Below are 26918 nucleotides of genomic sequence, written 5' to 3'. Positions count from 1 at the left end.
TATTAGTAAAATATGAGTATGTCTAATTGTTTCAAGTTTAAAAAGTTAAAAAATGTCAAAAAACACATTGATGAATTTTATTTAGTTGTAGTTATATATATATATATTTTTTTACAATGTAATCATGTATATTTTGCACGTATATAAACATTAATATGGAATATTACAATAGGATCTAAGTATGAGCATCTGGATCATAGACGTTTTTGATCATAATTTGTTCTTACATGAACGGGAGGATCTTTAAAGCTCTGTCTATACTTAAAGCATGTCAGTCTTGCCTGTTCAAACGCACTGACAACCAGAAATAAGTGCAAGTATTTTAACTGGTAGTATAGTTCAACCCCAGAAACACGCCTATGAGGTTTTTTTCGCGAACTTTTTTTTATAATAATAATAGCTTCCGTATAGAAAAATTGGAACAACTTTCGTTGCACGTCATCGTCTTATGGAGTTTGCTGGTGGTCATATTATGATGTGCAACGATAGTTATTTTAATTTCCCTATATATAGCGTTTAACGCCTAGGGAGTAGCAAGGTACAGCTTGCCATGCTAGAGCCGTTCGGTATAGAAGGAAGGTAATGTGGCTAGCACTACGCTTCAACCGCCTATTATTACCTCATGATTGTGAATCCCAAGTACTCATTTAAGGCTGAGTCGACCTATAGGTACCCAAACTATTTTTATTTTAATAAAAATGGTCGGCTGATGAAATGCCGGGTGTAGGATTCGAACCCACTACCTTGAGATTGGTAGACGAGAGCCTGTACCTCTACGCCACACAGAAGGGTATTTAACACCGATAGTTGATCGACATTTTTTTATGTATAGACCTTATATAAATTATTGCTATTTTAAATTAAAGAGGAAATAATATGAACAAAATAAAGGACAATTCGCGATTCTAAAAAAAAGAAAGAAAAATCACTGTTCCAGTGTTTCCACGGTCAATGCCACTAATGACAGTAGTAATATCGCAACTAATACTACTAATGCTACGACTAATCCGCGACCAATTCCCATACCACTAAAGCCGCTACTAATGCCAAATTGTGCTATACTGCTAATGGCACTAATGCGATCGCTTTGTACACAACAATGCCATCGCGTTTTACACCTCACATTAGTATATCACTGATTTGCAAATTAGAGGAAACCAAGAATGTTTTTCTCATTTTATCAGCAAAGTCGCGAAAAGTCGCAGTATTTTATTTTACTGTATGAAAGCCCAATGTTTACTAAGTAAAACGTATACAGACAATATGCTGAATTCTTCAAAATGCGCAACTAAATCTCTAAGTATAATAAAAATGTCACAAATTTAATCAAATTTTCTGAACGTCTAACTTTTAGTTGCAAAAAAAATCGTTAGTTTTTGTAGAATACATACCTGCAGCTTGCTCAGCCATTTTCAATCAAAACAATAATATAAACGTAAAAGGAGTACAAGAACAACATTAATTTATAATTTTAAACATAAAATTTAGCCATTTACCTCTTATCTCTGAGAAGTAACAACTTTGACGTTTCGTTGAAACAAATGAATGCAACTAAACACACCCATAGCAACGCCATTCATGACAGACATGATTTAACTTATCATTTATCTTTTTGTGGGAAATCTTAAACACATTTGCTTTTTCGAATTTCGATCACATTTTTCATGCTAATACTCCTCCGTGCGCCACCGGACACCATTGAAAAATGTTTCAAATCCGAATTTTTTTTTTAAATTTTTTGGATTTTTTTTTTAAATTTTTAATTAACCCTTAAGTACTAACACCCCGTCTCACAGACGCAACGGACTACCTGGACATATGACATCTCCCCTCCTCTCCGTTTCTAATTATCATCCAACTATGTAATTTCAATACGCATCAAAACAAGTTAAAGGCCGGCAGGACAATTTGCGAAAGTGTGTAGTTTTCAAAATATTTTAGTTTAAACTGTCGATGCCGTCTGACAGACGGAGTGTGAGCGTTAACGTAAGTTTTTTTTACGTTTCTACTTTGTGGAATTAATCAAGCACCTAGTAGCTTAAAACACGTGAAGTATGGCGAGCAAAATTACAAGGATACTCTTCTAAAGTGGTTTGAAGAGATTGGCAGCGATAATAGCAAAATAGTGACGTAGAATCCGAATGTGGCTAAAATTTTGCTATAGACAGCGATCATAATTCTGAATTCGAATTAGAAGGTAAAAAACGGTTTTTAACTAATATCTGAAGGTATATAGCTGTGTATGTTTTGTTATAGATGATGAAAATATGGATGTGAACGACTAACATCGACGAAAATGAAGAGAACAATTTGTTTGGAATGAGCAAAAAACTGTGTAGGGAATAAGCCCATCTTTAGGCATTGTCATTTTTTTTATTCTTTATATTTTCTTTTGCTTTTTTGTGCTTAATAGATAGGTTTTTATATGCTAAATATAATAATAAATATATTTTTTCGATATGAATCGATAAGAATCAAAGATATGTCAACAATCCAAAACTAGTACTTTTATTTCAAAAATATAAAACATATTTGCATAATATAAGCATTAGATATTTTTTTCCTGTAGTTTTAATGCTAATGATTCACTCCACTTACACAAAATCTGTTTAGACACAAACAAAATATGAATTTTTTAATGCGTCTCTCAGACGGTCTGTTAGTATAAGCGCGACTATTTCAATATGTTAGTACTTAAGGGTTAAAAAACATAATTTCTTGATAATATGGCAACATAGGTATTAGATCTGGGAGCACGGCAGTGTCCCCGCCAAGTCGAGCACAGCCGTACCATCCTTTTCTCGAAGCTATTAGCGGCACTTTTTTTACCCTGTAACTTCGTTGTGGATAAAGCAAGAATTTTCACTACACTTAAGACGTACTATAGCTGGCTAGGTTACCAAAATATCTAGTAATTATTAAATTTACAAGAAAGAAAATCCAGAAAAGATCCAGTGGTTCTCAAAATTTTAGCAAAAAATATATTTTTTTTGAAATTTTCAAAGTAAAATAACTCCATTATATTACTTTGAGAAAAAGATAAAGAGAAAATATGTTTCTTTTATCGAGATCTACCACCCCTTAAAATACTTTATTTGTGGGACACCCTGTTTAATAAAAAAAACTGTTATGAAAATTATCATAGACCGGAAGCTATCCGCCATACTCCGGATTTTAATATTCTAAGCACGCCTTGCCGAGTCACAGGCCGAGTTGTGATTGAATGTGTCTATACTGGGCGAGAAAAAAATATAGTAATAAAAAAAGTTTGTAAAATTTAAAAAAAGGAAAGAATCAAAGAAATAATTACAAGAAAAATATATGTGATATAGGTATGACTTCTATTATAACAATACTCCTACGAAATTAAAAAATGTAGGTCAATATTTAAAGATTGTTGACTTTGCGTATGAATGAATATATCAGAGAAGATGTTAAAACCTAGAACATGCCTCTAGAATAAGAATTAGATTTATTGCCGAAGCTGAAAATGTAGGTACGTTTATGAAAGATGCCTTGTGGGCATTATTTTTAGATACCGGAAATATTGAGTAATATAAAACATTTCGATTTGAATTTATTTGTTCTTGCTATTCTAAATATAAAGGTTGTTTTATGGTACAGTAAACTATAGTTGTGCAAGTTGGCGGTTTATACGTAAAATTAATGTTTTTTGTAGTAATATCCAGAACTCTTTGAACTGAACGTAAAATCTGTGTACCTATACAGGGTGTCCCAGGCTGAGCGTGCATTAGAAGGTTCTAGAGAACCACAATATCTAGATCGGAGATTTTTTGCACATCATTGTTTTACAACGAGATCTATCGATTAAAAATATTTTCAATATGGCGGCACTTCCGGAAATACCGGAAGTTGACAGGAACTGTTAAATGGGTGCCCCCATTTTTATGAATTTTGATATTAAACACTCTACATCTAACATTAACCGTTTTTGAGAAAATAAAAATTAAAATTTTTGGACGAAAAAAACTACCTGTCAAAAAAAGTTGTATAGCCTAAAAGTCAAACTTAGTGATTGCCACAGCCACTGTGATATAAAGAGAACATTTGTGGCTATCTATTTAAAAAATTAAATAGTTCAAATGTCATATAATAATGGCGGTAGCTGTCATGGAATTGAGTGATTAAAGAATTATCATAAATCATTTTTTTCAAATGGAAACCCACTTTTTTTATTTCACTAATGCAACGGTTTTTCAATTCGTTACTTTTTAACTATACATGTTACTATACCTAAAATAAATAGTTTTTAAGTTATTTAAGATTTAGTTTGAAAACGTATTTTTTTCTTGATTTTATCTAGCTTCCTTTGACATTAAGTGTCAAACGGTCAGATAATTTATTTCCATCTGTCAGAAAACAAATTATTTGAATGTCCTATAGTATAAATACTGCCTGCCTTAAGAATTTAAAAAGTGTATTTATAAAAATATATCTCGTATTTTCGCTCTTTAGCAATATCTAATAGTTGAGATTATTAATAATATTCCGTAAAATCGAAAGAAAAAACAGCGCAAAGTTGGCTCGAAAATGATGCTGCTTTTTGAACAAAGCGCCACAATATGACATGGCCAGATCTATTGTTTTATCTATTCTATCACTTGACGTTTAAACTCATAGGCTACTGGTTAAAATCAAGAAAAATATACGCTTTTAAACTAATTCTAAATAACTTTAGAACGATTTATTTTAGGTATAGGAACATGTATAGTTAAAAAGTAACGAATTAAAAAGCCTTTTCACTAGCGAAATAAAAAAAGTGGGTTTCCATTTGAAAAAAATGATTTGTGATAATTTTTTAATCGCTCAATTCTATGACAGTTGCGGCCATTATTATCTGATATTCAAACAATTTAATTTTTAAAATAGATAGCCACACAAATTTTAAATATTTTTTTCTCAAAAACGGTCAATGTTAGATATAGAGTGTTTAATATCAAAATTTATAAAATTTTACAGAGAATTTAAATACATAATAAAAATGGGGGCACCCATTTAAAATAAGAAAGTTAAGCTGTCAACTTCCGGTGTTTCCGGAAGTGCCGTCATATTGAAAATATTTTTATTCGATAGATCTCGTTGTAAAACTATGATGTGCAAAAAATCTCCGAGATAGATGTTGTAGTTCTCTAGAAACTTCTAATGCACGCTCAGCCTGTGACACCCTGTATATAAAAATAGGCCAAGATGTACCGTATGATTGAAAAAAAAACCGGCTTAAAGTGGTCAGAATCAGTCACAAATTAAGATTATGATTATGGATAATTAGTATTATTTATGGATAAATAAATATACTATTAGTATATACAGTATGTCCCCGGATTGTCTTTTACAAGAGGAGAATTAAGATTAATTAATCAAAGACTTATTGACATTTTGAGAAAAGTGCATTCTTTATAAAAAAAATTGCTTGTTCTAAAACGGTTAATCCCGTTTATAATTTTTCGTTTATACTTTAAATTTCCATACCGTTTTAGAGAAAATATAGTTGAATGTTTTTGTCTAAGTTTTAAAAATCAAGACGCGTTTCTATTGGTAATGTTGGTAATATAATTTTGTTTTCATTGTTTGATAGTTGATAGAATTTGTTATTATTGATTATACATTGTTGTTATTATAACTACATATTTTCTGTTTTTTTTTTGAAATGTTAAAGAAGCACAAAATTTATTTACTTCAATGCTATACAGAAAGGGTGATAACAGTTATCGGAAAATGTAATACTTTAACAACAGCAAAAAATATGATACGTTAATCAAAAGTATTAATAATCATCAATCAATGAATGAAATCGAAATTATATTATCATAGAAACGCCCTTCGATTTTTATTAAAATATTTAACAATATTTTCATGTTTTTATTAATTTTTTTAAAGGGGTATGGAAATTTGGAAAAGTATAAACTTAATAAACATCAGAAATTTACAGTCTCGTACACAGTCCTTATGCATGTGGGAGTCAATATTAAAATTTCGGCTTAAAATAAATCACAAAAATTTCTAATACAGATATACAGACATGAGTATTTTAGTTTATGGAGTTCAACCGCCATTCTTTTTGTACGCCACTGGTCAATAAATTATATTTAGCCAAAATATGTTTTTATTAACTTTTCTATAACTTACTACATCTAAAATTAAATTTTAATAAATTGTTGTTTCAAACATTAAGGTACGTTTAAACCGACTGCGCCGCCATATACTTTTGTGCGCGCTAAAAAAATACACTTCAAAAGTACATGTTAAAAAATTGCTTTGCTTTGCGCGGCGCAGTCGGTGTGAACGCACCTTTACAACAAACGTAAATGTAAAGAATTTTATGCTGTTAAAAAGAAATAATTCTTAATAGTAGTTTAACAAAAAATAAAAGTGTTTAAATATTTATTATTATTTTTTCCTTCAGTTGACTTTATGTAGTTCTTTAGTGAATATGTGTTGAATGGTAAATGGAATGGTAAAAATAATTATTTAATAAAATTTTATAAAATATTCTGGGAATTTTGGGTTAGAGAGTCAAATACAATATACCTACTGAACTAATGGATAATAAAAACTACGCCAGTTTATTATGAAATAAGTAAGGTAGGTACCTCGTTTTTATCCGATCTATAGTAGGAAATTGTTTAATTGCCCTATAAACCCGACTATTAGGTTGGCCCCCTACCACCCTTAAAATTGTTTAGTCTTATTTCGCATTCTGAATCGTTGACATCGTTATTTCTTCTATTTATTCTTCCAGTAAACGGCGCATAAAATGAAGATGGAGGTGAAATCGTGTGAAATAATGAAGGATGTTTTAGAAACATACAAAAATATCAAAACAACCCGTCCCTACTGTTCAAAGGAGAAGTGGTACGCTCTGCTTGGAATGGAAATTAACAAGAAATATAACATTTGGCTGAGCAAAAATGACATCTACACAATGCACGTGTTAGAATACGAAGAACAGGAGATGAAAAGAAGAAACAAGAAGCCAGTCCTCGTTAAAAGACACATAGCAAATGAATTTTTGCGGGCCAGACAACCTTTACCTTTAGAAAGGAAGCGTACATTTATCAAGGAGGAAAATACCAGAGATTCCAGAAAAAGTGTATTTGATAGACTGTACCAGCAAAGACCTAAACCGGATGAAACTAAAGCCAAAGTGGTTAAAGAGCGTTCGAAGAAGAAAGTGACATTTTTAACGGATAAGTATTATTCGCCAAACAAAACACCAACCGAGTTCTACGAACCGTTCTGCAAGAAGATTTGCAAGCGCCGAGGAAGTTTGAGCCCTAAAATGGATTCGACAGTTTTCGAAAGATTGTATTCGGAGCGCAAGCAACTGAACAGTAAAAAAATGACAGACTCAGAGAAGAGGGAATTATATATGGAGTGCCAACGTGAAGAAATACGAAGAGCTCAAGCCGCTTGGGCTAGCATGCGTCAATCAATCCTAGAAGGTAAAGACATAGATCAGCAGGAATTTGCGTCGTCAAGTGAGAGTGATTTTAAAAGTTCCCGGGCATTTAGATCACGTAAAAGTGCTCCTAACAATTCGCGGGCATTTAGATCAAGTGAGAGCGGTCCTAGCAACATGCGGGTGTTTATGTCATCAAGTGATATCGTTCCTACATATTCGCGGGCATTTATTTCGGCAAGTGAGAGCGTTTCTAACTACCCGCCGACATTTACGACATCAACTAATAAGGCTCTTAACAAATCGCGAACATTTAGATCAAGTGAGAGTGTTCCTAACAATTCGAGGTTATTTAGATCAAGTGAGAGCAGTCCTAGCACCTCGCGGGCCCTTAGCCCTTCAGGTGAGAGCGTTCCCAAACATTTTCAGGCATTTACGTCAAGAGAGAGCCTGTCAAATTACAGGCTGGTATATACTTCGTCAAGTGAGAGCATTCCTAACAGTGAGAAGGCTTCAAACAACTCTCAGCTATTTCGGCCAGGTGGCAGCATTCCTAACGCCTCACGGGCATCGTCGTCAACCGACACAGCTCCTGACAGCTCGATGTTATCTTCAACCGAAAGCGTTCCTATCAGCACTCAACCATTTACATGCTCAACCGAGAGTGTTCCTAGCAGCACTCATTCCTGCAAAGATAGCGGAGTGGATAACTTGGACGACTTTGAACCACCACGTCAAGTAATTTATCCTCAAAGACACTTTGTTCCCACCCCGGAGGAAATGAAAGAGTTGTCTGAGATGGTAAAATTGCTCAGTATTAAGATCAAGGAAAATATAGCTAAGAACGCAGCTGCTGAGGGGGCCGCAAAGTCCTCTTAGATTTATATTTTTACTATTTAATTTTGATTTTTTTTATTGTATAATTTATATTGTTATCAATAGATAATATAACTGATTTCCATAACTGCTACAATAATAATTGCAAACATTTGTATCTTTTTATTATTATTAATTGTAGGTATAATATTTTTAGTGTTAGTGGACTTTCTATTTTGTCTATTTTAATTAATATAAATTTTATTGTGTGTGTGTAATTTTATATATGTATGTATTAGTGCGATTGTTTTGATTTTAATTGTTAAGGCACATTATACTTTAAAAAAAAATTATGCTCATTAATTCTAATTTTATTGTAAATTTAGAAATTTATAGGTTAGTGCGCCTGTCTTGATTGTTATTATTAAGGAAAATTATACATTTTTATCCAACAAAAAGGATGCTACTTTAGTATACTTGTATGTTTAATCATTATTTGACTGTATCGGTAGTAAATATCGAAAAGATTTTTTTTAGAAATGATAGAATATCATTTAATTAATTATAATTTTGATGTTTATAATACGTTTATATTATGTCCAAGATTTTTTGTCGACATAGTTTAATTTGTATTTAGAAATATTTATAAAAATAAATAAAGTTTATAAACTAAATACATGTTTGTTTTATTTTAGTAAAATCATATTCCGGAATAAAATTTTATAATTTTTTATCTCTATTTTAATTATTATGTTAGAATCCTATATAGTTAAATAAAAGTACATCATCCCTTATAAAGATTCTTAAATTTAATATAATATAACAAATACCGTATGATCGAGAAAAAAAACGGCATTCAGTTGGCTTTGAAATGATGAGTGATGACATTCCCCATATAATTTTACTTATAAAATGACAACGATCGTTATTTCATAGTCATCGCTGACGCCGACATAATAACTAACAAACTAAATAAAAAATCAAAATTTGTTAATGATCATCCATTAAAAACCAAATATTAATTAGTTAACCATTTATACATACAATAAAAAAGTATACAGGTTGTTAACTGGACAGTTACTTATAGGGGAACAGAATGGCAACACTGCCTATTAGAACGCATGCACTTATAGGGTTTTCCGACTCGTCCCGTCGCGTTGTCTATCGACGAGCGGGCCGAGGTTGCCATATTTCAACCATAAAGGTCTTGCCGCGTTTAATAAACAAATTAACAACCTGTATACTTAATATATAAACCAGGATCTAACTGTAATAAAATTTACTTCACCTTCCAGAGATATAGAAAAATCAAAGAGAATAATGTTTCATATTTTTTTTTAAATATATAATATACACAGGGTAAGTCTTAAATAAGTGCAAATATTTTTTGGGGTGGTATATTTCGACTCGAGAAAAACGTCTATGAGGTTTTTTTCGTGATTCTTTTTTTCAAAAAATTCAGTGGTTCTTAAAATTTAAGCGAAAAATCAATTTTTTTTTAAAGTTTTTAATATAAAGTACCTATCTCGGTTATTTTGGACTTATTTGAAAAACGGTAAAAAGAAAATATTGTTTCTTTTATCAAGATCTACTAGCTCTAAAACATTTGCACTTATTTAAGACTCACCCTGTATTACAAAATATCAATAATACCAATAGAATCTGTTTTTGAAAATTTTATAAAACGTTTGAAAATATTAATTTTAATAAATTTTAGCTTAGGTAATTTGGTTTTTAATTAATTGTACTGGTCAGGTAGTTTTTTCTAACATCCTACATTTTTTTATATCAGTTGTTCAGTACTATTATCAATATATTTGGGACACTGTGTGCATATATTTAGATGTAACCTATTTTTGACATACCAAGATAAAAGAGTAAATACAGATGTATGTAACTAGGAAAGGTTATAAACTAGAAAAATGCTTCACAGGTTTTAGGAACGTTAATTTTGTCAACACTTTGTTAATGGATATAAATTATACATGAATTTGTTTCTGTAATATTTTTATGTCCATAAATTAAATTTTATACATTCCAGATATTTTTTCTTGTTTCAATAAGGAAGTTTTTTTAGATCTAGACCCAATAGTCGACTCAATGGAAGATTTATTGTAGATAAACTAAATATCGATGATTCAAAATACTTAGTTACTAGTTACTCTTGTTTCGGATAACTATTCAAATTCGAAATTGACGTCTTTCAAAATGTGTTTTATATACTTTACTAGCTATTGTATTTTTAATAGAATAATTAATTATACAAAATATTTACAGTCAGTTCCTTAATAAGTTATTTTTATTTACGCTTACAAGAAAATCGCATCAGTGTTAAAGTTCTAGTTTTTACTTAATCTATTTTTATTTAATTCTTCGAAATTATTTATTTTGTGCTTTATACCGTTATACAGGGTGTCCCAGAAATAAGTGCAAGTATTTAACTGGTAGTATATTTTGGCCTCAGAAACCCGCCTATGAGGTATTTTTTGCGAAAAAAAAATTTGAAGATTTGGGATTTTGAAAAAAAATTGGATTTTTTTAGTTTAAAGTTAAAAAACATAATTTCTTGATAATATGGCAACATAGGTAGTAGCTTAAATTTACCTGAAAGAAAATCCAGAAAGATCCAGTGGTTCTCAAAATTTTAGCAAAAAATCATTTTTTTTTTTGGACATTTTCAAAGTAAAATAACTCGGTTATTTTGGACTTACATATTTGAAAAACGATAAAGAGAAGATATGTTTCTTTTATCGAGATCCAGATCCATTTGAAGAAATTATGTTTTTAACTTAAAACTAAAGAAAATTTCAAATTTTTTTTTAAAAAATTCCAAATTTTTCCCTTTTTTTTGCAAAAAATACCTCATAGGCGTGTTTCTGAGGCCGCAATATACTACCAGTTAAAATACTTGCACTTATTTCTGGGATACCCTGTATATCGAGGTGCTTGATATCAAGGTGAGAATTTGATAGCATTCTCTCTCAAAATTTTAGCAAACAATCATTTTTTTGGAAATTTTCAAAGTAAAATAACTCGGTTATTTTGGACTTATTTGAAGAAATTATGTTTTTTAACTTAAAACTAAAAAAATGTTCAACATTTTTTTAAAAAAATTCAAAATTTTCACTTTTTTTTCGCAAAAATACCTCATAGGCGTGTTTCTGAGGCCGCAATACACTACCAGTTAAAATACTTGCACTTATTTCTGGGACACCCTGTATATCGAGGTGTTTGATATCAAGGTGAGAATTTGATAGCATTCTTGCTGTCAGTATTAGTACATTTATCTTAGTGTGTATGCTATTATGAGGCCGTACATGCCTGTAATAGAGGCCCATAAATAATACTTCCAAGTACTAAATAATATATTTTAACTTAACAACGTTCCAGAATCATACACTATTACAGTTTTTTTACTCGCCCACACAAATCCGTACCAGTCTTACAAAATATTTTTGGTGCACTTCGTTTTTAAGATTCGGTATATTATTTTTTACATTTATTTTAATTTTAAATGCTATTCGTATATTCTACCGTATAATCGACGGTAGCCAAAAACGGCGTCAAAGACGGCTGAGAAAGATAGTCGATGATAATTTTGGTGAGGTCAATCTCTAGACGTCATTTGCTAATAATTGACATAAAACTTTTCAAAATTAACACTAATTATAGGAAGACTAAAAAGGAAAGAACGTTTCCAGACACCACAAGTCTGTTTTCAAAAAAATGTTTCTTCTTGTATTTTAAACTACACCATTTAAAAATCATTTTTACTCAATATAAAAATAAATTAGAACTCGCTTAATTCCAATTGGCAGTAAGCAGTAAAATAGAGAAGAATACGGGTCAATTAATAACGTATAGAGCTTGACCTCGCCAATTATCGTCGACTGTCATCTTTGACGCTGCTTTTTTTCTTCCTACATTGACATAAAACATTTAAGTTGAGTGACAAAAAGACCAAAAACAAACACAAAAACCTATAGGGAAAAAATAAACAACAAGAAAATTAGGTAATTATGTACATCACACTATCACACTCGGATTAGAGCATAGACTTAAAATAAAATATAGACTGAGCATCTCATTCATAAATAGCTGGAAGATGCGGTCAGACAATGTCTTGTTATTGTTGTGTTATCGTTTTAGGCTCTAACGAGTGCGACACGAGCGATAGATAGGTTGTCTCCGTCGTAACGGTCGTTCCCTGACGACTCTGACGAGGAATGCAACACTGTCTTTCGTTCCTCAGTACACCTGAACTCTCCGTACCATAGCCGGGTAATTTTTTTTATTTTAATGAAGCTATAATTCAATTAAAAATATATCGTATTTAACTTTTTTATATTTTATTAAGATTTAAGAGAGGTTTTTTAAATAAAAGTTTAGAAAAAAAAACGTCCAAAAGCGATAAAAATAATAAAATACATGTTATAGAAAAAAATTTAATAATCGAAATTACCTATTTAATTTTTGAAATTAATTATTAATTTTAGTCAAACATTTACAACCCTAATATTTATCCAAACAGGATCTATTCTATAGATATAATCGAATCGGCGACATGGAAAGAGAAAAACTTCATGACTGTTGACATTTTTTTTTCTGGTAAGTGATGTCTTATTATGTAAATTAGAAAAACAGAGATCTGTTTCATTAAAGCAAGCTTTTAGGAAGTGGATAAAATGAAAACTACATTTATTTAACCCGGTACTGTCTTTATTATACCGGCTGCGTCCCAAAAGTGGCTCACCCCCATAATTTTTTTATTTTTCTAATAGAAAAACAAGATTTGGTATGTTAGTATATGACATAAATTAGGATTGATTGACGCATTCAATTGTTTTTGGTCACTTCCTGTTTCACCGGAAATGACTATAACTTCTGATTTTTAAATGGCACCCTAGGTATATCTCTATCTCTACTTTATTCGATAATTAATACGATTTGTGCATCTTTTAACCGGCCTAGATCTTTTAACCGGCCTAGACAAGACATGAAAAGCATTAGACGATCAAAACTATTTTTCCAATGCTCCTTGATTAAAACTTAGTGTTTTTAACACCGCCGTGGCACCCTGGATTGAAATTTATAATACGATTTGTTTTAAAGCGAATGTCAAAAGTTGACATATTATGTCATTCTATTCAGAGTGTCATTTTCTAAAGTAGCAATATACCGAGGGTGCCATTTAAAAATCGAAAGTTTTAGTCATTTCCGGTGAAACAGGAAATGACCGAAAACAATTGAATGCGTCAGTCAATCCTAATTTATGTCATATACTAACATACAAATCTGTGTTTTTTTATCTGAAAAATAATAGAAAGTTAAAGGGGTGACTTTTGAGACGCACCCGGTATATTAAAAAATATTCTTTCATAATGTAATATCATTTTAAAATTCTTGTATGTTATTTTAGATTTTGAAGATAATTTTAGGATAAACTGGAATATATTTTTAATAAAAACATGATTAATTTTTTAACCGATGCCCAATATAATTTATCTTGTATAATAACAGGGTTATAATTATGATTTTGTTACAAAAACTTTTATATAAATGATTATGTAATAGAAAAAATTCAGATTTTACATTTTACTAAAATATTATCTAAATAAGCGCCTTTCTACAACAACGCCACTGACTCCCAATTGGGATCATTTAAGTCAAATTTCTTGCAAATTTGGCACTGGCGAACCATATTTTATAGTTCTTGAATACAAAAAGTAAATAAAATAAACACTTAAGACTACAAACTAAGAAAATGCAATAATTCAGCTAGAGAGAAGTAGCGGCAACAATGCTTTACTACACACGTGCGACGCGTACTACAAGATAATAGAAGAAGGAATAGGCGACCTCGCCTCTAATCGGTGTTGCCATATTGTTATTCGACTTAGAATAAAGTAGTATAAGGACTATTTAATACATCTATGGAATATTAAAATACTTTATTAAAATGCAGTATTAATATCTCAATATATAATAAGTAAAAATATTGTTAATATTAAAGACGTGACAACATAGGCTGGACGAGGAAGGTTTGGTCGGCTGCGGTCGAGTGTAGCCAGAAGTAAACATGTGTACAAAAATGATTGTTTGACCGCGTGTAGATGTAAATATTCCGTGGATCCACTATTTAAACTCACGATAAAATACTTAACGAATTTATTTGTCTCACTCTGTACACACAACTTATACTATTTACAACACAATTTATGCAACTACTATTACTCTAACGGTATTTCGCGGTATTATCAAACTTCAGACTTCAGACTATCTTCAGACTGCTCCAACTGTCAGTAATACACCTTGATCTTGACAATATTATATTGAGGACATTCACATATAATATGAGTTACTGTCAACTCAACATCACAGACTATGCACATTGGAGGCACTTCTCTTTTAAGCAGATATGCATGAATCACTGCAGTATGTCCATTACGAAGACGATACACTCTGGATTCATTCGTTCGACCTAGTGCGTAAGGATGAGGTTGTTTCATTACACGAAGCTTTGAAAGTTTACCTACCCACTCGTCCTGCCATTTCCTTTCTGTTCTTTTATGTATTAGTACTATAAAATCATATTTCCCAATATAAGGGAAAACAATGGTATCTCTTCTAGCAGCCTTGCTGAGTAGCTCCATCTGCCATTGTGTTGCCCAATATGTGTGGCTTGGGACCCATCCAAACGTAAGTTTGTTTCCCTTTTCGCTGCACTCTAGAATAAGCGTCGGAATTTTTTTTCAGAGGATCATGAACAAATATGTCATTAATTTTAGACACGATCTCCAGACGACCTCTAACGAGTCAGAAACAAATACCATTTCTAGTTTGATTATATTCCTCGATGACATGGGATAAGGCTCTCCAGATCGCAAAATGTTCTGTGAAGAAAGCTGATGCTTCATGTCCCAACGTCCATTGGAAAGCTTTGACGCTGCTTTTTTTTTGATCGAATGGTGTATTTTTTTATAATATAATTAGTAATATAGACAGTGAATCGATAGATTGTATTGATTACTTATTATTTAGATTGTATTGATTACTAGTTGAAGCCTGGCACATCCGCCACGACAAGGAAAAAAAACCTTTTTATTTTTTGTTTAATTAGAACTTTCTAGAGCAAGTCGTTACTTCAGTAGAGACGACACAGATAAACATTAGCATTTTATATATTTATGTAGAGATTAGATTATTTAAACAATTTTGTTGTGTATTTTATTAACTACAATTTGTTTTATTATTTGTGTTTTATTACTTGATCTATTTTTTCAAGGCTGTTATTTTAAAATCACATCTTTGTATTTTTCGCCCTCTATTGTGACACTGGCATACACATAACTTAGGTTGGTCCATATAAGAATAAATCGCATTACGGCGGTATCTACATCGAACTAATGCCATTTGTGTCATTCTATTTTGCCATAAACTAATAACTGTAATATGCAACGCGGTGACATAACAATTAATTCAGTATTTTTTCAGGTGAAGGCCGTGTCTTACTTGTGTGTCGACCATTATATGCAAAATATAAATGGTCGCAAGAGAACTATGTGTTCCTCGAAAACTAAGAATAAAATCGTTTTGTAGTTTTCGAATAACAAATTGGTCATGGCGTTTGATGTCATTGAAATAAATTACAATAATCTTAATGGTTATAACTGAACATTAGAGGAATTTAAATGGGGTGTTGGTTTTGTGAGCTAACAATATCGAACGGACTCTTTATATTATTTTTCCATAGCAACTGTTAAAATTGTCTTATATCCAATGGCGGACTAAGCCTGTCGTGGGTCCGGGACGGCAAAGCTAAATGTGGCCCCCGGTCTGCACATTTTGTAAAGATTGAATGACGTATGAATAATGGTTGACAAATTTCAAGTATTTATATACTGTACTAATTGTAATAAAAATCGATATATATATATATACAGGGTGTCACAGAAATAAGTGCAAGTATTTTAAGGGGTGGTAGATAAAAGAACCATATTTTTTCTTTATCGTTTTTCAAATAAGTCCAAAATAACGGAGTTATTTTACTTTGAAAATATACAAAAAAAAATTTGCTCTTGTAAATTTAATCTAATACTTATGTTGTCATATTAACAAGAAATTATGTTTTTTAACTAAAAACTAAAAAATTCTCGAAGTTTTCAATTGTTTTTTCGCGAAAAAACCTCATAGGCGTGTTTCTGGGGTTGAACTATACTACCATAAAATACTTGTACTTATTTCTGAGACACCCTGTATATTACAGTCAGTATGTCCCCGGATTGTCTTTACAAGAGGAAAAACTTTTTAATTATTGACTTTTTTGAAAAAATGCGTTCATAAGAATTTTTGCTTGTTGTAAAATGGCGTTTATAATTTTCTAAACATCCATACCGTTTTAGAAAAAAATAAAAACATAAAATGTAGTTTTTTAATGTAATTTTTCCCAAAAAATCCTAAAAAACTAAAGGTCCTAAAAAATTAAAACGCTATGGTAATATAATTTCGATTTCATTTTTGATAGATCGTTATAATTCATTTTGATTAACGTCATATTTTTTGATGTTAAAGTATCACATTTTCCGATAACTATTATCACTCTTTCCGTAGCATTGAACTAAATAAATTTTGTGCTTCTTTAACATTTTAAAACAGCAAAAAATATAACTTTAATTAAAATTCTGTCAATAATAATCTATCAAAAAATCATCACCAAATTATATTACCATAGAAAGGCGTTTTATTTTTACTAGTTCAAAAATTATTACTAGTTCAAAAATTATAATTAGTACAAACTACATTTTCATGTTTTTTTTTTTTTTCTAAAACGGTATGGAAATTTGGAAAAGTATAAACAGGAATTACCATTTTAGAACAAGCAAAAATTTTTATGAAGACAATCCGCGGACATACTGTAGATATAAATATGTTATTCATCGGCAGTGCCGTTTTTACGTAGGGACCCGACGCGCGACGGGCCCCGACCAAAGAATTAAGGGCCCCCTCGAGAGCCCCAGCTTCAAAAAGGTATCAAAAACGATAACATCATTTTTTTTAAAGCTTATAATAATACATTTAAATTGTAAAACGAATGCAATTTGATGTAATAAAACAATCCCCGAGCGAATGTTTTCATATATTTAATGGCAATTTATAATGACAAAGTGATGGGAATACCGGTTCCACATATAAGCCGCGTTACTTTCGCGACCGTTCCAGGTAAATACCGCGATTTTCTAAGGGGCCCCTTACAAAATCGCGGTATACTCCTATATAGGTCCAAGAATAAATAATAATTATTCGAATATAAAAAATAATAATTATTCGATATTCTAAACAAAGAAAATTGATTTAATTTCGTAAATAAAAAAATGCCATTGACAATTACTGGGGCCTAATAATTGATAATTAACTAAATATCTGCTTCCATTTATACTGTGTTTAGTTTGCGTATACTTATGGTTTGCATACTACAACATCTAACTACAAATTGCTTTATAACTACTGAACACATATTGGCCTGTTTGCCAGTTGAATAAAAAATTACTTATTAAGATTTGGAGGCCCCCTACAAGAAGGGGCCCGGGGCGGACCGCCCATTTCCCCCCCCCCCCTTAGTCCGCCACTGCTTATATCTATCAAAAATAGTAGATAAAATAGTACTTTAACCGCAAGGGTAGATTAAATGATACTTTAACAGCGAGGATAGGTTAAAAACTTTATTTCTTCTTGCACGTTTTTTAATTGCTTTCATTTGTAAAAAATGTTGTATTTTTTTCATTAGTTATTCGGGATTTAAATGGAAGTAGTTTGGATATGGCGTTTGTCGCTTCAGCCTGAATATCTGTTGGTAATTTACTTATTTCGTTTTGAGCCATTTCTTGCTCCAATTCAATCAACAATCGACACGAAAGAGAATTAAAAAATATTGACTCAAAACTGACAACTAAAGAGAGCTTTATTTATTTGTCAAATTACATAGAAACCAACGCCAACCCAGCACAATATTTTTTCTACTCGTAATAAATTCCTTGAAAGAATAATTTCTGAATATTTTTTAAAACGTAACTCGCTATGGAAAAAAATATTGTTTTATACACGACGATAAAATTGCATTATCGTCTCCCGAAATTAATCTTTTCGGTCGAAGATAAAATACCATTTTATCGTCTTGTATAAAAAATAACTATTATTGCAGTAAATTGAAAACAAATGTTTTTATGTTTACACTTTTTAATAAAAAGTCAAATTTTTTCTTTAATTTTTTATGTAACTGAGTGATTTTTTTTTGTATCAGGTGAGTTTCCAATCTGCAAAGTCCAGTTAGTAAAGAAAGGTATATATATGGTTTTATATAAATATAACCAGTCAGAGTATGTATCTGTCTGAAATAATTTTACAATCATACATTAATGGGAGTTTTATCCACTATAAAATGAAGCGTTTAAAGTGATGTTAAATGTAGAATGGTTGGAAGGGGATTAATCACCGCGACCTTAAAGATGTATTGTGACTCATCATACAGTCCATAACTTATCATAAATGGGGATCTTCCTGCTGTAGAGGGGACAGGATCCCCCATCCTCCTCTGACACCAGATGTACATCCTCCGAACCTCCGAAGACATCTATCTACCTCCGAGGGTATATACCCTTCCGCGGTTGGGGTTTAGCTTACTTAGCTACTCCCTGCCCTTCACAGTCGCGGAACTTGTCTCCGGTTGGGGTATCCGTGAGGTGGAGACTGGAGGATCTGTCTCCATTTAGAACTCTCCACCTCTTTAACTTGGTCTCTTCATAGACTTGATACCGGTGGTCTCCCGAATCTCTAAAAGAGGATATATCTCTCTTTCTCTATTGCCGCCTTGGATTTGAGCTCAATCCATATTGTGAGGACCCTCCTCTCTTGAGTTGATGACTCGCCAACTCGATGGCCTTACGTTGGAATTCTGGCAAAGCTGGGGATACTTTCCTGCTTGCCTCCCGGTGTTGAAGGGCGAGATAGCGAGATGCTCCTTAGACCCAGCCAAAGTACCAAAGAGATTTCCTCTAGCATCTGACTAGGGCTTCCCCACCAACCACAAGGTCTTGCATATATTAGGCGAGTGATATTTTATCCACTAATGGGAAAAATAACTATTCCATTAGTGGAACACTGAAATTCAAAATACAAAATTTCTATTTTATTTATTAACGTTAACATTAACGTAGGTGCCCGGTGGCGTAGAGGTACAGGCTCTCGTCTACCAATCTCAAGGTTGTGGGTTCGAATCCTACACCCAGCATTTCATCAGCCGACTATTTTTAAAATAAAAATAGTTTGGGTACCTAGGTCGACTCAGCCTTAAATAAGTACTTGGGATTCACAATCCTGAGGTAATAATAGGCGGTTGAAGCGTAGTGCTAGCCACATTACCTTCCTTGTATACCGAACAGCTCTAGCATGGCAAGCTGTACCTTGCTACTCCCAAGGCGTCAAACGCTATATACGGGAGCTATTATTATTATTATAACATTAACGTTTATAGTAATACACAATTCGTTCTTTGGTTTGAGATGAAACATCGTCATCATCTTCTTGCATTTTCCGTGGTTTTTAAGTAACCTTTGCAAATAGTTATGACATAAGCTCCGAATTTTACTTCTTTTAAACTTTTCTTTGTATTAAACAACAGTTTTTCCTACCAATTTTTTGAAATTTTAAGTAAACTGTACTGTAAAAAGTACAGTATACTGTCAAAAATATGTACTTGTGTTTGTGGATAAAACATTATATTACATCTGTAAAAGAAAATTATTTTTAGTGTTTTAGTTGCACTTTATCCACGTAAAAAAAATAAATGCTCTAACTATTCTTGCCTTTTTAAACATTCTTGCGTGGATAAAATGCTCCCTAAAAGACTTATAGAGATAAATAACTATTATTTAATAATAAATAATAATATATTGTATATTGTTTATATACAGGGTGTCCCAGAAATAAGTGCAAATATTTTAACTGGTAGTATAGTTCAACCCCAGAAACACGCCTATGAGGTTTTTTTTGCGAAAAAAAAATGTTGAAAATTTAAAATTTTTCTTGACATTTTCCGGGAAATTTGAAAAAACTTTTTAGAGCCACTTGTTTATTCACCTGAGTCCAAAGTGTTCAGTGTCAAAGCTTTGATAATTAATTATGTATATTCTTATCGATTTTTATTTTGATATCTTATGTAATGTTTGGCTTTTACCTCCATTTTACACATTATACATACTAACTAATGAAAACATGCAGGTAGAAAATTTCCTTTGCATAGGATATTAAGGAAATATAAACTAAGCTTGTTCGTACTGCATATTAAATGCATTCTTAACTGTTGTATTCTCAATGCGTCAACTTTTACTGGCAGTCATGTATGATATGTACCTGCTATTTGGTATTTACTTATATTGCTTAAGTGATAAAGAGTATATTATGAGTCATATTAACGGAAGCGCCGATACTTGTAATATGCCGTCTATAAGTTTTATTATACAGGATGAGTCTTAAATAAGTGCAAATATGTTCAGGGCTGGTAGATCTCGATAAAAGAAACATATTTTCTCTTTACCATTTTTCAGATAAGTCCAAAATAACCGAGTTATTTAAGTTTGAAAATAAAAAAAAAAATATATTTTTTTTTGAAAAAATTTTGAGAGACATTTTTTCTGTATTTGCATCCCTTTTATTGCCGTAACCATAGAGTAATGCCGTAACTATGGTAATATCTGAGATTAAGAAATTACACCGTGGGAAAATTTGCGGTGAACAGGCATTTCTAAGAAGCTTTCGAAAAATATACAGGGAAATTTAAAAGAAAATGCACGATTTTCAACATCTTTTTTTAGCGAAAAAAACCTTATATTCGTGTTTCTGGTGTCAAAATATACCACCCCTGAAGATATTTGCACTTATTTAAGACTCACCCTGTATTTTTCTTATTTATTTCCTTAAACTACATTTTATTTAGGTAAATTCTTTATAATAATTAAAAAACAAATGAATAATATATAACATATTATGACAATACTGACAATAGTGTCAGATAATATCAGAACAAAAAACTGTAAAAAATCGGATTTTTTTATTTCCTGCAATAGTAGGTAATAAGGTTACTTTATTAGCATAGTGGTTGAGATAAAAATGACTATGGAATTACTTAAACGAGTTGATATGGTAAACTGGCTTTTCATAATTCGTTAAATAAGGAATTTGACCGAATTCGGAACAAAATCACAATATAAACATTTTACTACTTTTTCAGTGATGGTCATAATATGTTATTTATATGCTGAAAAACTAGATTTTGTCATATGCCGCAAAAACTAGATTTAAGAGATTATGAAAAACTGTTATACTTCTTTTGAGATTACCATATTTTAACTATACTCCATCGGCGTGCAAAGTCCACATATCTACAATAGTTGTAATAAGTCGGAGAGAGAAAAATACGAAGTATTTATTACATAACCACTTAATGCGACGCTTTATTTTATACAGTTAGGGAAATTCTTAGCTCTTCTTTCTTTATTCAGTACATAATATTTTACTGAGCGTATTGACCGTACTCTTCGTATACACGAAAATCGGCACTCGAGAATTGCCGACCGGTACCGGGACACCAAAATAAATGTTTGTGGAAAATTTTGTTATTCTTGTTGATATATTTCTAGACTTATGGTACTCATCAATAGTGTCAATAGTTGTCTTGTTTTTGGAGATATTGGTAGAATGTAGAATGTTTAGGAGGGGTTAATCACCGCGACCTTACAGATCTATTGTGTGTTCCCCTTTCTTGAGTTATAACGAGTTAGTCAGGGGTTTGATAAAAGCCAGTATCTGAGACGGCTCCACAAAGGCCAGCTCTCCATTTTCGACATCAGCCGTACCAAAGTTTATGGCACGAACGGTTGTCGTCTCGGCGCATCCATTGATAAGGTGTTCTGGTGTTTCCCCATTTTCCTCCCAGAATCTGCATTCGTCGTTGTACTACTGAGGTTTTCGTTGAGGAGACAGTGTCCTGTTAGAAACCCCGTAACAATCCGAAGATTGTTTTTACCTAAATCAAGGAAAATAATTTCTAAGATTCTAACATTCATTTGTTATTATTTCTAAGAGTTGGCTATTAAATAAAAGGGAGAAATATAAAAAATGTTTTACGCCAGCCATTTCTAGAAGACCAGTTTTAAAAAATATCTAGATATGAAAACGTTTCTAGTATTTCATATAATACGTATAACGAACTTGAATTTTAAATTAGTAGTAGATGCCTATCTAATATCAATGTCAACCTAAACATTTATTTATAACAGAGTTGCATAAGTGACTAGATTAAATCTTCATCCGTATATGATTTTAATGAAGTTATTTTCGTTAAGGATATTATATTTGATGGTAATAAATTTACTTTTAACAGTGATGAATTATGGTATTGTCAAATATTGTGTTATTGTTACTATGTCTGATTTGAATTAAATAATCAACTAGATATTTCGATTTGTAATTAAAGGTAAACAATACACTTTAGGAACAAAGTATTTTAATTAGCGGAATTATGTTGCAGTGTAATTGCCAAGTTATTATAATTATTATAGAAATAAAAATGCGAGCTATTGATACGGTCACTATAAATGTTAATAGGTAATTGATCTGATAAAAATTTATAATAAAGTTGTTGAATGCGAGGAGATGCACCCTTCAGGAGATGCGAGGTGGGGAAGCTCCTAATCAGGTGCTAGAGGGAATCCCCTCTGGCAGAGGGTCCCCTACACCCTTTGCCAGAGGGAATTCCCTCTTCTTTTAACCGCCCGAACCAAGAGGATACAACAATAGGAATTTACCTTAAATCCAAGGAGGCAATAGAGAAATAGAGATATATCCTCTATTATAGATTTGCGACAACACCGGTATCAAGTCTAAGGAGAGATCAAGTGAAAGTGGTGGAGAAAATGGAGAGAGATCCTCCAGCCTCACGGGTATTTTAGACGGAGATAAGCTTCTCGACTGTGAAGGTCATGGAGGGCCAAACCGTAACCACCGTCTGTGCCACCGTAATAACAAGGCCGGACAGCTTATTCGTGACGTCATCAACTGGAGGCCTAAACCACAGAATATCTAGCTACGCAACAGAAAAATATTCACAATGGCAAGGCTAAAAATGCACAAATAAAATACTAGATGGCGCCACAATATAAAATCCGAATATAATTTCAAATTTTGTTTCAAATCGACGGGACGTCGACGGCAGTCGACGGCCTCGAAGCACAGCTGAGAATACACCGTTGCCAAATTGAGAAAGCATTTAACTAGCATTTCATTATTATTTTGGAGTATAATAGAACAGAATACCTATACACAAAATATATTGCGTAATATCGGTAATATGTTCTGTGATAATTTTTATAATAACTTAGCATTATAAATAGTACATTGCGAAAATTTTAATAATGGTGTTATTACTTTTAATGTAATCCAAATATATTTTTGATAAAAATATTTTTTTATTGTGAATTTTGAGAAATTCCACATGGCTTTGCAAAACTTTGTTAAAAATTATATATTCAAATAAAACTATATTAGTTATCTCATCTTTTGGAAACCCAAGACTGCCTTTAGTAAGGTTTTTTATAAGTGAATTTTGTTCAATATCAGTGTTGTCTGAAAATGTTAAATTATTTTTAGGGACATTAATGACTGAATCTTAAGTTTCTTTTCGCCTTCATATAAATGTCGAACACAAATACTGTACTGACTCCCAGCTAACTGTCTATATTTTCCAAACCTACTTTCAAGTGGATCAGTTTTTGCAAGTTCTCTAGTAAAACATACCTCATATTTTACTCATTAAAACAATATTTTATTACTTCAGGCTCAACCTGTTACTCAACTCAAGTTAATAACTTTAATATTGAACACAGATAAAAGTTTTTTTTCATCGAATTTTAAAAAATTTAGTAAATAACAAGCATGACTAATAATTTAATCAGTATTACTATCAGGGTTCGGTTTGATCTAAACTAGATGTTACTCTTAAAAATTACATGCCCCGGGGTAGGGGGCGTAAATTATCGATAAAATACATAATATTATATACTATAAAAAATATCTATTTTTTATTGTTTTTTTCTCATATTATACACTATTGTGAATTAAAATATTCCTTTATTAAATTTGATTGATAAAAAGTGAGAGATAAACATTTATTGACTAGTATGATTTTTTCCGTATTCTATTAAAACTGTTTTTATATACTATAATATTTTTAAAAACTCGGAAAAAGACATTTTAAAACTTCGAAATATATCTGGTGAGTGAAAAAAGATCCACATTTTGAACTTTTATCGGGTAATTATCAACGCTGCTAAATAGAGTTGGGCCTCCACTTGGTGACGTCACGAGATTTTTACGTCACAGCTGTCCGGCCTTGTTATTACGGTGGTTACGACTAAACTCCAACCGTGGAAAAACATCTGTTGTCACAGGAGGATGGAAAATACCCTGTCCCCCCTACAATAGGAATATCCCCATGTATGATGAGTTATAGTTACTCAAGAATACAATAGATCTAAGGTCGCGGTGATTAACCTTCCTCCCACTCATTTTACATTAAACAAGTATTAAATCTAACCAAACAAAATTTTACTGGTTTTGGTGGATCCCCTGTTGCTATATTTCTACCATATTCACAAAATTCGTCAAAAAATGTGAAGATTAGTTCTATCGTGGACTATCATGGACTTTTGGGGGTCCACATTGACTATTTTGGGAATCAATGCACTACACTAACTAAAATAACTGAACTAGTTTAAAATGAGGTCTTACAACTTTTTCTAGTGGAAGAACTGCATTGAGAGATTGGGCGTTTTTTCCATTTAATGTTTTTAATGGAATTAACAATTACAACTTCATTTAGACAGTTCAACTGGAGCATCAAATACTCGGATAAGCAACTCTTTATTATTACAATCAACGATTTACTTTGTATTATAGATAATAATATCAACTGGACCATACAAATTCAGATATCTTAGTATTTTTATATTTATCAAGTCGTGTTTAAGTAAATAGCGTTGAAAGTTAAATTTTGGACGGAAATATAATGGTACATGCCGAATGCCCGTTGGCGGACTTCTATCTACACACGACATTATATAAAACCTGACAAACCTACGCATTAAAATATTCAAAAACCTTGCCGTCGGCTGTCTTGGCGTTTTACATAAATTCCAAATAAGACGTTATAGATAAAAATGCTGTTTTTTATAGTAGCGTTATAGAAATGACAGCCGTAAAACTTGAAATTAATTTATCTAACGTCTTGTTTGGCTTATCTTTTGGATAGTGTATATTTGGTAAAAAAAATGTGTTAAAAAGGGTATTAGAAATCTCCAGGAAGAAGTCCTCCACTATTTCTTTATTTACGACTACGAGTACATCTAATGTAGGCCTTACTGACTTTAAAATCTTGAAAGTGTCACTGGACCTAGCGACTTGTAATTCTCTCTTCTGTTTCTCTCACCCATTTCCCTCGCAATTTTCCTCACTCGTGTTCTCTCATTTCTTCTGCTTTTGCTTTTTTTGCAGGTCTATTTAAGAAAAAAGGGCGCCTTTTTTAAATTTACCGTTAATATGTGCTCAGCATAATCACATGTACTGAACAAAGAGAGAAGAGCAAGTATTATTCTAAGCGGGCTTGCAAAAAAGCAGCGGATTAAGTGATTATGTAATAAACGTTTGGCATTTTTCTCTCTACAACCTGAAAATTTTTCTATCCAACCTGGAGGAAGTTGACCTCTCTTGTTAATTAGAAGAGTTTAATAATAGATCTCCAATTTACGTATCCTGTAAGTTTATTTTAAAAATAGTGCCTTAATAGAGCAGAGACATCAGTAAGTTTTATCTCCTCCAGCCGCGGAAGTTGTTGCTATATCTACTTTAAAACCTTTTCAAAAATAAACTCACGAAGAGGAGGATATTTTGTAGCCTTCATTACATACAATTTTTTTATATCACTAAATTTGACTAATTTTTGTTCAGTGGTGGTGCAGTTCATTAATCAGAAAGCAAGGGTTGGTTTTTCAGTTTATAATCAACTGCTGATGATGCTAATATGGTTAGCGAAACGCGCGTCCAATGTAAAAGTGTTTTGGTGTATTGTGGTGATATAGTGTTTTATTTTGCTGTTTAAATAGTTAATAATAAAAATGAGTAATAACAATTACTAGTTTTTCAGATCAGAATTGTATGCAATTATTTTTTCGTCATTTAATTCAACTATCATTTTCTTAATTTAAGGTTCGCGCTCAATTTAAAATTATCTCAAATTATATTGGACTGCCTAATGCAAATTGTAACGGAAAATTATAAGTTTGCGTTGGTCTATAATGTTAGGAAACTTGTAATTGTTTATAGGAAAATTAACATAAAAGTATTACATAAAAACAGCCGTGAGCGTGAATAGGTTTAATAAATTATTAAACAATAGATCGCCAACATTCAGAATCATTTTATCATCAACTGTTGTTACTGATGGTTGAGTTTATATTTAGCATCAAAATATTGAATATTTACATTATAAATTGGATTTTATTAATTCAATAATTGAATGCAAAGCAATGCAATATTGTTAAGATGCGAATTAAATTACCTACGAAAAAAAAAAAAA

General features: G+C 31.7%; 2 protein-coding genes across 4 annotated transcripts in view; both read left to right on the top strand.

Moving 5' to 3' along the window:
* Positions 1 to 26918, top strand: part of LOC115876646 (unconventional myosin-XVIIIa) — a 375213-nt gene that overhangs the window by 127462 nt on the left and 220833 nt on the right. The window lies entirely within an intron of this gene.
* On the top strand, positions 6433 to 8826 carry LOC115876672 (hyphal wall protein 2-like). The gene is made up of 2 exons (XM_030892548.1): positions 6433 to 6603; positions 6761 to 8826. The coding sequence occupies exon 2, from the start codon at positions 6776 to 6778 to the stop codon at positions 8297 to 8299; it is 1524 nt and encodes a 507-aa protein (XP_030748408.1). The 5' UTR covers positions 6433 to 6603; positions 6761 to 6775; the 3' UTR covers positions 8300 to 8826.

Source organism: Sitophilus oryzae, unplaced genomic scaffold, assembly GCF_002938485.1.
Source record: "Sitophilus oryzae breed Bouriz unplaced genomic scaffold, Soryzae_2.0 scaffold_1059_pilon_pilon, whole genome shotgun sequence".
NCBI lineage: Eukaryota > Metazoa > Arthropoda > Insecta > Coleoptera > Curculionidae > Sitophilus > Sitophilus oryzae.
Note: the sequence above shows the minus strand (reverse complement) of the source record. Positions and strands in the feature narration are given on the sequence as shown.